Consider the following 13650-nt stretch of genomic DNA (forward strand, 5'->3'; position numbering starts at 1 on the left):
ATTCGTAACCACTACACTACCAGAGCTCCTTATAGCAACCCTGTATAGGGTTTCCTAGAAGTAGCTGGTAAGCTTGAACCACAGACTTTGAGGTTCAAACTGACTTTTCAGTCCAGTGCATTAATCCACAGTGCCAGCACATTAACCCACCAGGACTCCTATACCAATATTCCTATATTCCTGTATTGCCATACTTATATCTTTCTACCATCTATCTACCTATCTATGTATTGATAAGCACCACTGAGTAGGTTCAAACTCTTAGTGACCCTGCATAAGGTTTTCATAGATTCCCTATGTTTATACGGTCTTCCAAACATGTATGGTCTTGGTGTGATACTGTAGGATAAGTATTGGACTACTAACTGCAAGATTGCCAAGATTGGCAGTTCAAATCCCCATCACTCCTGGGAAACCCTACACAGGGTCGCTGTGAGTCAGAACCAACTCGCAGCACTTAACAACAATAACATGTTTGCATTTTTAACCAATATTATATATTGTCAGACAAAATTGATATTTATTATGTCTTCACACACAAAATGTAGGAGTTAAGAAATGAACATAGGATACAGTGTCATCATCAAAAGTCCTTTACCTATATCATTTACACATTATGGTTATTTGACCAGACTTTTGGAGCCTTAATAATTCCGTTTTCAAGCAAATACGTTTTGGATTATATGTGTTTGAGTAAACTTAATTTGCTGACTTTAGTGAATCATCTTTATCCCATTTTTATAATCCAGTGGTATGGGCATCTATATAACAATAGGAGTATAGGTAGGTATAGAATATATGAGTGTATTTATGACTCTTGGTGTGGCATTGTATGATGCACTGGACTGTTAACCACAAGCCTCATGGTTCAAACCTATCATTTGCTCCTTGAAAACCCTATACAGGGTCACTGTGAGTTAGAACTGACTCAAAGGCATTTAGTTTTTAAAATGATTGCTGCTCTCTCTACAAAGCATCCACTTCACTACACCCACATCGCTGTCCTCAGGCAGAGTAAACTAAAGAATTAATCTCTGTTCTAGCATAGGGGAACCCCTTAGACTCAAAGTCACTAATTTGCACTTGATCTCTAGGGTTTTCAACTGTCAAGTTCCTAAATCCAATGCCCCTAACCTTTAACCTTTAGCCCCACCAACTATCCAAAGATGACTGTTTGTATACTCGCCTTTCCCAGTGGCTTCTCCCCGTTCCATGCTCCTGCTGGAATATGAAACCCTTCTATCAGATAATTTAGAGATTTAGATAATTTGCATATAACACATTTTTAACAGCATTTTAAGAACTGAGGTCATAAGAGCCACAGTCATGGACTGAATAATCTGACCAAGACACACAGCACAGACAGATCCATGTGTGTGTGATTGTTTTATTTATTTATTTTTAATTACCAAGAAAAAACAGCAGTCAGATTCAGAATATTGTGATACGTACGGCACAGGTCCTTATGGCATGGTTATAAGGAGGCAATGAGAGAGTGTGATGAAAAATTGCTTTGTAAGCATGGCCCACATGTTATTTCTGTTGTCTCCACACACATCCCCGGGGATAAGGCTGACAGTCTCAGAATCACCTCTATTCATAGCTACCATTCCTCCTGCAACTCTTGCTATTTCTTTGCTTTTTGGCAAAGGTACTGTCTTTAAGGTAGCTCACTTGGTGGAAGAGATAATGGAGGTGTGAAGGCAGAAACAAGAATTGGACAGAGTATAAAGCATCTTACACTACAAGCAGGAATTAAAGAGCTTTTACATAGTTATGGGGATCATATGTTAGTAGAGTTCTGTATTAGCTCATTCCTACTTAGTATGTAAGTCACCTAAGCATTAAGTAATTTTCTCCTCCCTTTTGTCTTTCAGATTCCTTCGTGGCCCTGAATGGTAAGGAAGATATTATTCTCATAATTTAATATCAGTGAAAATCTATTTGGGAAATTCTGTTTCACTAATCTAATCCTCTTGAGTATTTTCAAAACCGTGGCTTTCTTCTTTAATTAATTTTTTTATCCTCATTATTTTTTTTATAGACATTTCAACTCCTCTACCAGATCATGAAATGTCTTACAACACAGTGTATGGTCAGTTTATGGTTTTCTTTCTTTCTGTATTTCTTTCTCTTTTTAACTTTTCAAGTGACTCCATCCTGTAGTAGTTTATAGTTTTCATTCCTAAACATTATGGACCAGATTCTTCAGGACCCCAATTCACTAAAAGTATTTCTAGATTTCACTAATGCTCCAAAAATCACTACCTCTATGAGACCTTTGATGTATGAAACCGAGTACTAAATTTTTAATCTTTATAATATGAAATAGATCAACCTTTGGGAATTTGGTGAATGTATTTAATGAATTCTTGAGGGAGAGGAAATTGTTTTTGGACATGAGTAAATCCTAGAGAAAAAAATAATACTGAATACTTACAGGCAGTAGCTCCTTAGCTGATTTGGGATACCATGCACCAAAATTCTGATTTTTAAAACAATATAGGGAAAATCTATACAGGGTATAGAGGTGTGGCTCTTATTAGGCAAAAATCTCCAGTTTAACATGAGATTGTTGTTGTTGTCAAGTCGGTGCTGACTCATAGCAACCCTATAAAGGGTTTTCAAGGAGTGGCTCACAGCAACCCTATAAAGGGTTTTCAAGGAGTGGCTGATGAGTTTGAACCCCCAGACCTTGCTTTCGCTATCAAAATTTAAGTTTATGAGACTATGACTATTTAGATAGGTTTTCAGTGTAATTTCTTTAGAACATATACAAGGAAGAGTGACGCAGTGGAAATGATGGGCAAACAGGATTTAGCCCATTGTTCTTGTTCTGAAACAAACAGACACTATATTAAACAAAGCCCATAAAGTCCATAAACAAAATATCTGAGCTCTTTATAAGAAGAGTTGAAATGTAGCTGTTCTATTTACATTTCTAAAAGTACCCCATCCCAAGTATTTATTAGGTTAAACTTCATGTGTTTTTTAAATATAATGTGAAAAACATATGTTTCATGATAATTTCAGCTTCTATGTTAGATGGAGACGATGGATTTCATTGACATGTAGATAATTCATAGTTTGCATGTTTAAAATATGTAATCGTGTAGAAGTGTCAGGCTCACCTTTATTTAAACGTGGTGGTGTGCCTTGGAGCTAATTCTGACTCATAGCGACCCTGCATAGGGTTTCCGAGGCTAGAAATCTTTACAGGAGCAGAAAGCCTCGTCTTTTTCCTGTGGAACCACTGGTTGTTTCGAACTGCTGACCTTGAGGTTAGTAGCCCGACTCGTAACCACTATGCTGACAGAGCTCCTTTTATTTAAACATAGGGATAGATAATAAAGGAGGGAAGAAGACTATAGCAAAGAAACAGAAAAGCAGATTTAGGATGCAGGGAAGTATTTCAAGATGGTTGCAAATGCATTCTATAGTTCTATGCAAACTCATACTCTGTGTCTAATTAGTACAGATATGGAGCACAATGCTTGATTTCTCTAATCGGCCCACTCATGGCAAGAGGAAGTGTGGATTAGATGAGCCTACTGAGTCAGTCCATCTTTAACATTCTCTGATCTGTGTTTCAAACCAGAGTATTGAACATCAAAGACTAAACATTGTTCAAGAAACAAATGTCATCTAGTTTATCCGCCCTTCAGAAAGAAAACTCACTTAGCATCTGCTGCTCTCCAATATCATGCTTTGCAATCCGTTCCTATAATTGAATAACCTTTATCAGATATTGAGAAATTGAAATCTTGAATCTAATTGAAGCAGTAACCTCCCCAGCATTCATCAATCATACCAAGACCAGTTTAACTCCCAGGTAATTTCTCATATAATTAAACCATGAGATGCTCTCTGTGAACAAAACTCACTCCCCAAGCTATGATCTCTTATTTCCTTTACAAAAGGAACGGACTCATTAATTATTTCATATTAACACTTTAAAGGACATTGCCCAGCTCTTTGTCAGCTTTAGTTTGTGTTGAAACTAAAGATGAGTTGGAATTTTCCTTTCAGTAAATGATCTGTCCATTTCATCAAAATGGATCATCAACGTGAGAGCTGGTCCCGACAGTATTTAGAAAAAAAATAAGTGACTTTTTTTTCCACCCAAGAAATTATTCTGAGTGTTTATTTTGGAATTGTTGCTCCTGTTGCTCTTTTTGTGTGCCATCTAGTAAGACAGAGTACAATTTACATAGGATTTCCTAAACTGAAATCCTTCCATGGGCATATCACTAGGTGTTTTCTCCCACAGAGCTGCTGTTGAGTTCCAGCCACATCTGAGTCCTTAAACCACTATGCCATCTGAGGGACTTATTCTGGAATCCATAGACCCACAATAGATTTAAGTAATTCATTCAGCAAATACTTGTTTAGTGTCCACTACATCCCAGGTACTATAGTAGGTTTGCAGCATCACATGAAGACCAGATTGTTATTTTAAAAGCCTGGCTTGGAAGCTGGTTTAAAGTCCGAAGTGTCCATTTTGTTTCTAACTATGTCCTTCGAATGTCCCCAAAGAATCCACTCAGTAGTTCAGTGTAGTCCTAAGAGTGAACCGCAGACTGTGAACTGCCCAACTCACAAAAATGGATCATTTCAATACACCATGTAGATTTCCTGCTTGGCAAAAGTTCTGTGCAATGCCAGTTAAATATGCAAGAACACCTTTTTTAGTGAATTGGACCCTGATTATTTTCCTTCTTTCCTTTTCTCTTGTATTGATTTAGTGTCTCTTCTTTGTGTCTAATTGGGCTACAGGGTTGTTAATAGGTTACAGTAGCTTGAAGGGTCTCTAACCTTTGGAATCACAATGATTTGTAGAAATCATATGAAATCTCCTGTAGAAATCACAATGATTTCCACAAAAATTTGTAGAAATACAGAGAAACAATATGATGCATATCAAAGTTAACTTTTAAAATGTATCTATATCTTTGTATGTTATAGCACTGTTGATTAGAACATTGCCTTTCTTATTAGATGAACAATTAAAATTAAAGGTTCCAAATCTGTATTTACATGTAATATCATATCCACAAATGGTATTTTTTGTAGCATTATTTTGTTGCAAAAATGTCTCTTTGAGAATGTGTGAAAATAAGATAACCTATAAAAGTAAGGTAAAAGAAGGTTTAACCTGTTTTAAGATTGGAGAAGGAATAATACAAATCTTTGCTGACTGACTTTTAAACTAAGGGCTGCTGCTTAGTGGAGCTTATACACGGTGGTTCTAAAATTGTTGAGAATCAGATATTGCTTTCTCCAACTGTTTAACTCACCCCAAGACATGCTCCCTATTGTCAAGCGTTAAGTTTGAAAGATTACAAGTTTCATGTTGCTCTCCCTTTTTTGTTTTATTTTTTTCTCAGTAAATCGGATGCATCGTTTCTCTAGATTTACATATAGGAAATGTAGATGTGGTGGGTATTAGACTAACACTTCAATGATAGGGAGAAGAGACTGATTTCTCACATTTGTGTAAAATATTTCCCTACCTAACTACCATCTGGTCCACATTAATTTCCTCTCATAGCCATAGCTTTCCATTACCAGCGAAGTTTCCCATGTATTTGTAGCATATGGTCCAGGAAATCTTTCTACAGAGAATGTGTCCCTTAGGCATATATTTCCCCTAGATTACCGTATTAAGAAATGTTCTCCCTAAACCATACTTACGGCATTACCATAAAATTGCCCCTTGAACACAGTTAAATTGAAAGTGCTCAAAATGCATATCAATTCAGGTCAAAGAAATTCTTGCTACTTGGAGGGAAGGCTTTCTGGTGTTTCTTTTTTTTCCCTTCTTTTTTCTCTTTCTCTCTCCGTACAATGCTATTGCTACTTATTTGCTTAGGCTGAGTGCTGAAATCTCTCTTAGGCAGACCATATATTTCATTAGAACAGTCTTGAACTCAGGAGAGGAAAATACAGCCTATGTTTTAGACTTCAGTACAAACAGAAAGGACTTACAGGATATTTTCAAATTTCCATTTCTTAGGCTAATTCTTCTTATCATTATTTTCAGATGAGCTTCGAAATCCAGAATTATAAATACAAAAAGTCTATCTCTAAGCTCTTTCCTTCAGTTTTAAATGGATGCATTTTTAGCAGTTGCATATGAGCCATACTTATTTGCAACACAGTGGATGTTGGAAACTGTATGGGAGGTCAAAAAAGGGTCTTCTTGCGTGCTATCAACAAAATCCTTTGGCTTGATTTTTCTTACTAAGCAAAATTTTTAGAAGATAAAAATCTCTCTCTCTCTACTTAATATTGTCTTTAACTTACTATATTAAAGCCTCCTGCTAAGTTTCCAATAATAGGTTAGAAAGAGAAGAATCTAGTGCATGTATCATCAGAATCCTTTCTTTCTGGTGGCCAGAATTTTATTTATCATGTACATGGTGATCATAGTCGAAGGCTGGAACCCTTTGGTGTTATTGTAAATTTGCCCTACTTTCTACAAAGGCATCAGTTGCTCATTCACAGAAGTTACCCTAATGTCTTTGTAAAAAATGTCCAAGAAGTTACTAGCAGTAAGGTGGTTTATTAAACCAAAGAGTCTTCTTGAACAAGCAGTTGAATTTCATTTCTATCAGATAAAGCAAGTAGTCAGCCTTCCTGAAATCCCTGGGACAGCTGAGATCAAATCACCTGATACAAACTGCATTCACCCTGGCAGCATGACAGAGGACGAGTTTAGAGAGATAGTCACAAGAAATGGCCAGGGTTTCTACCTTAATTCCCAATCTAAGCATCCTTCTTCTGTGATTGCCTTATTTTGGGCCTCAAAAATATATCCATTCATTAATGTTAGTGAGGTGTCACAACACCTTAGTTAAGTATATGGGTCGAGAAACAACAAAACCACCTTTATTGGGATAAGATAGAAAAAGACACAGCCACCCCCAGTTGTAGCAATAAGACCTCCATCCCAAACAAAGGGAAATTTCCATGGAGTTGAGTTGAAGCTGAAGACTAGAAACACATTCAAGCATCCATGAGAAATAGTTGGTATAGCTGAGCTGTTTGTGACATGCAAGAGGCATTTCCTCTATTATAAATCCACCCCCATCAGTCATGTGCAATGTCTCAGGAGTGGAGTTATATCTACCTTTCATGCTGCAGGGGACTAGCCCAGAAAAACACCAATATTCTTTGTGCACCTCTGTGCCAGATACTGCTTTCCTTTCACACATTATTTATCCTCCCAAGTACTCTAGCAGGTAAGTGTCACCATTTCCATTTTGTACAAGAGGAAAATCAGGCAGAGAGAGGTTAAGTGATTCCCCAAGGCTTGCCCACTAAGTAATAGATAGGATCTGGCTTGACATCCTTCCACTGAACCCACCTTGCTAAGCCTTGTCATTTCTAGGGTGATCTTTCAGAATTTTGGCCTTGGGTTCTGCCCTCCTGGCTTTTGATGAGAAAGATGGTGGGTCTTTCCGGTGATGTTTTCCTAACTGTATTTGTGATGACAACAGGGCATTCCAGTTCCCTCTTGCCCAGCACCACCACGTCAGACTCCACGGCTCAAGAGGGGTATGAGTCTAGGGAAGGAATGCTGGACTGGAAGGATCTGCTCAATTCACCTGACAGCACAGACCCTTTGGGGGCAGTGTCTTCCCATAATCACCAAGACAAGAAGGGTAAGGCCTTGGAAAAGCCTCTTCCTCTGGGGGAGAGGGAGGGAAAAGCGGGGAGGACTATGTAGCTGCTTCCAGCTGAATCAGGGTCGCACTAAAGGAACCTCCCCTATGCGCTGTCATCAAAACAGACCAAAAGACAAGTCTGTACTAGGCTTGATCCTAAACGATTCTCTAACTAAGGAGAAACCACACAAAACAAATAACACATCTTCTAAGCTTCCTCCACCCAAAAGAGGCATGGCTTGGCGCTAAGTAGATGCTGGCTCCTGTGATTCCTTTCCACTCCTCTTAGTCTCATTCTGTGATTTGGGGGCCCTGTTTTCCCACCATAATGTAAGGGAGCACAGTGGGGGCTTTGGCAAGTGAATGTCATCTAAGTAAAGGCCCTTTAATCACTGAATTAAGAAATAGCAGGGCAAAGTCTTTTCTGGCTGGTAGCATCTCTCCCTCTCGCATGGTGCTGAATTTGAATAGCTCCGTGGTCCTCAGACGTACTGTAATTGCCCTTAGAGTACAACAGCTAAAACAAAAATATGTTATTTAATCAGGCAGAATTGCTATGCATTTAAAACGGAAAGGAAGCCACACTAAATGAAAGGGACTCCACTGTGAACTGTCCTAAATTCTCCCTTGCTTTCTTTGCTTAACTAGAGACAGGAAATGTCATCTCTTTTCTCGCCATTTGCTGCTTCTGGTAACACATCCTACTTTAGTAGCAGCTGCAACCAAAGAGGCCTTTACTTGTCCAAAAAACAGTCTTGCAAATCAGAGACTGAAAAGACCAGTTATGTTACTGAGCTGTTTCCCCCCATTCAGAATTGTTTACTTCTATATGTTTTCAAGAGTTTCATCCAAGTGAGGGTCTGAGTCTCAAGGCCAGAGCAGCCACCGTGACCTTAGCAGACAGTTTTATCACTCCCACCCCAAGGTTGTCTGCATACATATTTCCATCTTCACTTTTATACACTGTTTAGTTCATGCTCAATTTCCTCCCCTTTTTCACTCCTCAGCCCATGAAAAGCTCTACTCGCCAAGCCAAAATGTAAAGATTTAACCCCTTTTGTCTTCTTCTTGGGGAATCTCTGGATGGCACAGATGGTTAAGTACTAACCAAAAGGTGGGCGATTCAACCAACCTTTGGAGGTGCCTCCAAAGAAAGACCTGTGATCTGCTTTTGAAAGATCACAGCCTTGATGCCATGTGTTGGCATTAGCTCAGTCAACAGCAACTGATTTAGTTTTTAAGTTTTTTTTTTTTTTTTTTTTCTGTTTATATTTTTGTTGTTCAGTGGGGGGGGGGGGCTTATTCTTGAGTGTTGTTGTTGTTAAGTGCAGCTCTGACCCATAGCAACCAGGTGTAGGTTTTCCAAGGAGCAGCTGGTGAGTTTGAACCACCGACCTGGCAGTTCAAACAAACTTCGCAGTCCAGCGCATTAGCCAGTGCCACATCAGGACTCTTATTCTTGAGTTGTTGTTGTTAGGTGCCATTGAGTCGGTACTGACTCATAGCAACCCTATGTACAACAGAACGAAACACTGCCCGGTCCTGGGCCAACCTCACAATTGTCGCCATGCTTGAGTCCATCGATGCTGCCACTTTGCCAGTCCATCTTGCTGGGGGTCTTCTCTTTTTCTCTGACGCTCCACCGTACCAAACATGATATCCTTCTCCAGTGACTGGTCCCTCCTGACAATGTCTGAAGTATGAGAGACAAAGTCTGGCTATCCTAGCCTCCAAGGAGCACTCTGGCTGCATTTCTTCCAGCACAGATCTGTTTGTTCTTTTAGCAGCCCATGGCATTATTCTTCTATAGACTTCTTTTATTAGTAAGCTCTGCTCCAAATATTTTTTAAAAATAACACAGAGGTGGGCAGAATAGAGTTTGTCTCCTCAGCCTCTTTAAGTTTGAGAGGGCCCTCTATTTGCTGAGAGAGTACCATTCTGATTTGTGATGGGCTTAGGGAACTGCCTCCACTAGTTATAAGCCCTAGCATGTGCCCTTATTTGTTATGTGTGGTTCCAGACCTCAGATGTGTTAGTCTTAACTGGTTTCTCAAGAAATTACTGTGTTTGCACACTGCAGCTTTATGGGGAAAACCAAAATAAGCAAACTAACCAAAACAAAACAGCTTTCCCTGTAAAATATTAACCGTGTCAACCTAATATCTAGCCGCTGGCTCCAATGATTTTTCTCTTCACCTCACTGATAGGGGTTGTGAATTTTCTCCAATAATTAAGTCCCCTAAGGAATGGAGGTTATCAAAGAGTCCAATTAACACTTTGACTGATCATTTTGAAATTTAACATTGTTCATAATTTCCTGGGTCTTATTATGAATACTGACAACGCTGGAAGCAGTCTACATATTGTCAAACAATGGTGGCAGAGGTGATTGCATGGGTGTTCGACATGATCACTGCTCTTGTGTTCTTAACTCCTTGCCTTGCCCTGTCAAATCTGAGTCTGACTTTCGACATTATTTATGCACTTTGATTGGGCAATGCCAATGAGTTGTTATGCAGAATTTTTGTTCTTAATGTAGCTTAATGTTCCTTTTACCATGACTTTTATGATTTTGATTCCATTTTGCTATGAATTGTTTTCCTGTTTATGTTCAAGATTTACTTTAAGCTTTTGTTTCATTTTGCCAAGCACTGTGTCATATGGCTTGGTGGTTGTGTTATTCCCTTGGAAAAGTCTTGTTTCTTTTCTGACTCATTACGATGTTCCTGAACTTGAAGCAATCTGTGACTCCCTTGCTTCTTTTCATTCCCTGACGTTGAAGCCTTGATGATGTCACATCCGTGTGTGCAGCATCTCCTGTGATGCAAGTTTCATGGGTTTTCTGAGGGCCTCTGACAGGTGCTCTTTTCATTGGGTCAATTGTCTCATGGGAATGTGACATTTGTGTGCCTCAGCTTTTGGAGCTAAATATACTCTGGAATTGTTTCTGAAATACCTCACATTTCTCTGCTTAGTAGAAAATGTGTCCGCTGACCAGCTGAGGAGGAGTCAAGTGCTTGGTGCCCTTTTTATTTTGGCCACAGAAGAAAGACCGTTGAACAAACTGGCTCACAGCTCTGCAGACGGCTGAGCGCCACTGCGCTGCTCTCATTCTCTGACCCAACACGCCCCTGCCCCCCAAACAATTCCACATTTCCAGAGTATGTTTGCTTGTTGTCTTTTTCTTTGTTTTTCTTGCTGTGTCTTTCTTATTGATTTAATCCTGTTCGTCCCTCACATTCTGTCAAAGCACTGTCCCTCACCTGGCCATCTAACCCCCTACTGCTACCATTGTTCTTAACCTCCCCCTTTCAGAATTAGAGACCCAAGCCCTCTGTAGAATGTTCCAAGGCTCTTCCCTGTTCATTGTAAGTAGCATTACGATGCTGTACATATACAGACTCATACTAACAAAGCGCCAGAAGAGACCTGCCAAGCACGCAGAAGCATTATCACAGAAAATGAAGTAATTTTCTCTCTCAGTAACTGGCCTTGCCCTTCATTACCCTACTGGCCTTGTCTAATGTCTCTTGTCCTTGCTGCTTTTCTTTAAAATTGCCTGATATCTTTCAAGCCCTAGATTCATTAGTAAAAACACAGCCAACTGCTCCGTTTTATCTCTTGGTCCCTAGATGTCTGGAGCCTCTTGAGCTAGCCCTTTAATCACCGAGTTGATAAATTAGATGCAACCCTGGCTACTTCTTTGTTGATTTTGCCCATTTAAAAATATATACTATTAATTTATCCTATAAGTGTTGAGGTGGTAATGGATAGTTACAAAGGGGCTTTAATTACAGATGAATAACATTTTTATTTTTTGGTTTGGTTTATACCCCCGTTCACTCTACAGCAAAAGAAATAAGTGTTTTCTTTTTTTAGGTTAAGTGGTACTGAGAGCAAACACCTACCTCTTGATTTTTACCAAAATTAACAATGCTGTATGACTTGATTTCCAAGACTGAAAGATTTAGCCATGTTCACATTTATATGTAACATAAATATCAAATGTAATCACTGACTGCTGCCATTAGGGCACAAGAAGAAATCATGAACTGAACACAATCTCTTAATGTAGACTGTATTGTAATGAGTTTTTATGAGCTTTCTGAAAAGCAATGAAACAGTCAATATTGACCAAAGATGACTTTCTAGAAAAGTGTTCTCATTTGACTAGAAATGTCAAAATTGCACTATACATATATATTTTCAGAAATCATTACAGTAAGATATTATCATATTATTATATTTAATCAAGAAAATAAGCTCATTACAAAGAAGAAAAAGATATAGAAATAGAATTTATCAGTCAAAATGAATAGTGTAAGCTAAAAAGGTATTGTAAATGGTGAGTTTTTTTAAATCAGTACACAAGCTATCTGTGTAAGCAGTTTTTATTTTGGGAAATAATATTCCAGTAAAATTCAAAAAGTCTGTAAAGGATGATGAATATTCTACAGGCATTTCACAAAAATCCTGAGAGGAATTTTATACATTGTAGAGTTTATCAGCAATTCTCGTTATATTCAATTATTTATTCTGAGAATGCATTGTAACCTACAACAGTATTGACACCTAATGGGATGTGTACCCATTTAGGAGGCTCAGGACAGCATGGCCTTTGGTAATATTGATGAATATGGTGGAAAGTTGTACCGTTTTCATTCCCCTTGTAGTTTTCTTGGTACTGTTGAGGAAAAAGTCTCAGTTCAATGCTGTACCATTAATAACTCCTTAAACTTGCTATTCCTGGTGTGGCGCTGTGGGTTAATGTGCCAGACTGCAAAGTCGTTTGAACTTCAAGGTCGGTGGTTCAAGCTCACAACTGCTCCTTGGAAACCCTATACAGGAATCAACTCGACAGCACTTAACAACAACAACAAACTTGCTACTATTCCTTTTTACCAAAAGATACTTTACACTGGGGGCATTACCTTGCAGCAATATCTAACTGGAATTTAATATTGGTTTTTCTTCAGTTATTGTAATTTATAGCTATGAAAAGTAAACATTTTTTCCATTTGTGATAATCAATTAGTTTTCATTTGAAATGCATTTTACATATAATTTATATAAACTATTAAGTGTAGAGTCCTGACATGGTGCTGTAGGATAAGCACTAGACTGTTAAATGCAGTGTCTGTGGTTCGAACCCATCAGCCATTTCTCAGAAACCTTATATTGTTATAGGGTTTCCAAGACTGTAAATCTTTATAGGATCAGAAAACCTCATTTTTCTCCCTTCAGAACCCCTACATATAGCATCGCTCTAAGTCGGAACCAAATCAGTGGCACTTCACAACAACAGCATTAAGTAAATGGAATGCTAGTGAGGTACTATAGGATAAGAACTTGATTGCTAACCACAGCATTGGTAGTTCAAACCCACCAGTCACTCCTTGGAAACCCTATACAGGATCACTTTTACTCAGAAATTACTCATATCAGAGTTTTCACAATGTAAGAAGTCCCATGGACTGCCAGAATAACAAACAAATCTCTATTGGAAGAAGTACAACCAGAAGGCTCTTTAATAGCCAGGATGGTGAAACTTCATATTTGAGACTTTGGACACATCGTCAGGAAAGACCAGTCCCTGAAGAAGGATATCATGCTTGGAAAGGTCAGCAAAAAGAGAATGTCTGTCCAGTGAGATGGATTGACACCTTGGCAGGAGCAGTGGGCTCAAACATAAAAGAAATAGTGAGGATGGCACAGGACAGGGCAGTGTTTCGTTCTATTGTTCATAGGGTCTCTGTGAGTCAGAACTAACTCCACAGCGCCTATCAATGGTGAATGGTGTCCCAGTGGAAAAAGTAATTTCTTGGCTCCTATTCTGGTAGCGTAGTGGTTATGAATCGGGCTGCAAACCTTAAGGTCAGCAGATCGAAACTACCAACCGCTCCACGGGAGAAAGATGAGGCTTTCTACTCCTGTAAAGATTTACACCCTCGGAAACCCTGTACAGGGTCGCTATGGGTCG

At 38.9% G+C, this 13650-nt stretch overlaps 1 protein-coding gene across 4 annotated transcripts in view; it reads left to right on the forward strand.

Annotated features, from left to right (window-relative positions):
• SEMA6A (sema domain, transmembrane domain (TM), and cytoplasmic domain, (semaphorin) 6A) overlaps positions 1-13650 on the forward strand; it is a 179320-nt gene that overhangs the window by 138860 nt on the left and 26810 nt on the right. For 2 of the 4 annotated variants that reach the window (XM_006870522.1, XM_006870523.1), the window contains exons 17-18: positions 1878-1898; positions 7503-7667. In XM_006870522.1, coding sequence (XP_006870584.1) covers positions 1878-1898; positions 7503-7667 — 186 coding nt within the window. Of the gene's footprint in view, positions 1-1877; positions 1899-2044; positions 2096-7502; positions 7668-13650 lie in introns of all 4 variants that reach the window. The other 2 variants (XM_006870521.1, XM_006870524.1) reach the window with 2 other exon arrangements.

The sequence above is a fragment of the Chrysochloris asiatica genome, unplaced genomic scaffold (genome assembly GCF_000296735.1).
Source record: "Chrysochloris asiatica unplaced genomic scaffold, ChrAsi1.0 scaffold00143, whole genome shotgun sequence".
Lineage (NCBI taxonomy): Eukaryota > Metazoa > Chordata > Mammalia > Afrosoricida > Chrysochloridae > Chrysochloris > Chrysochloris asiatica.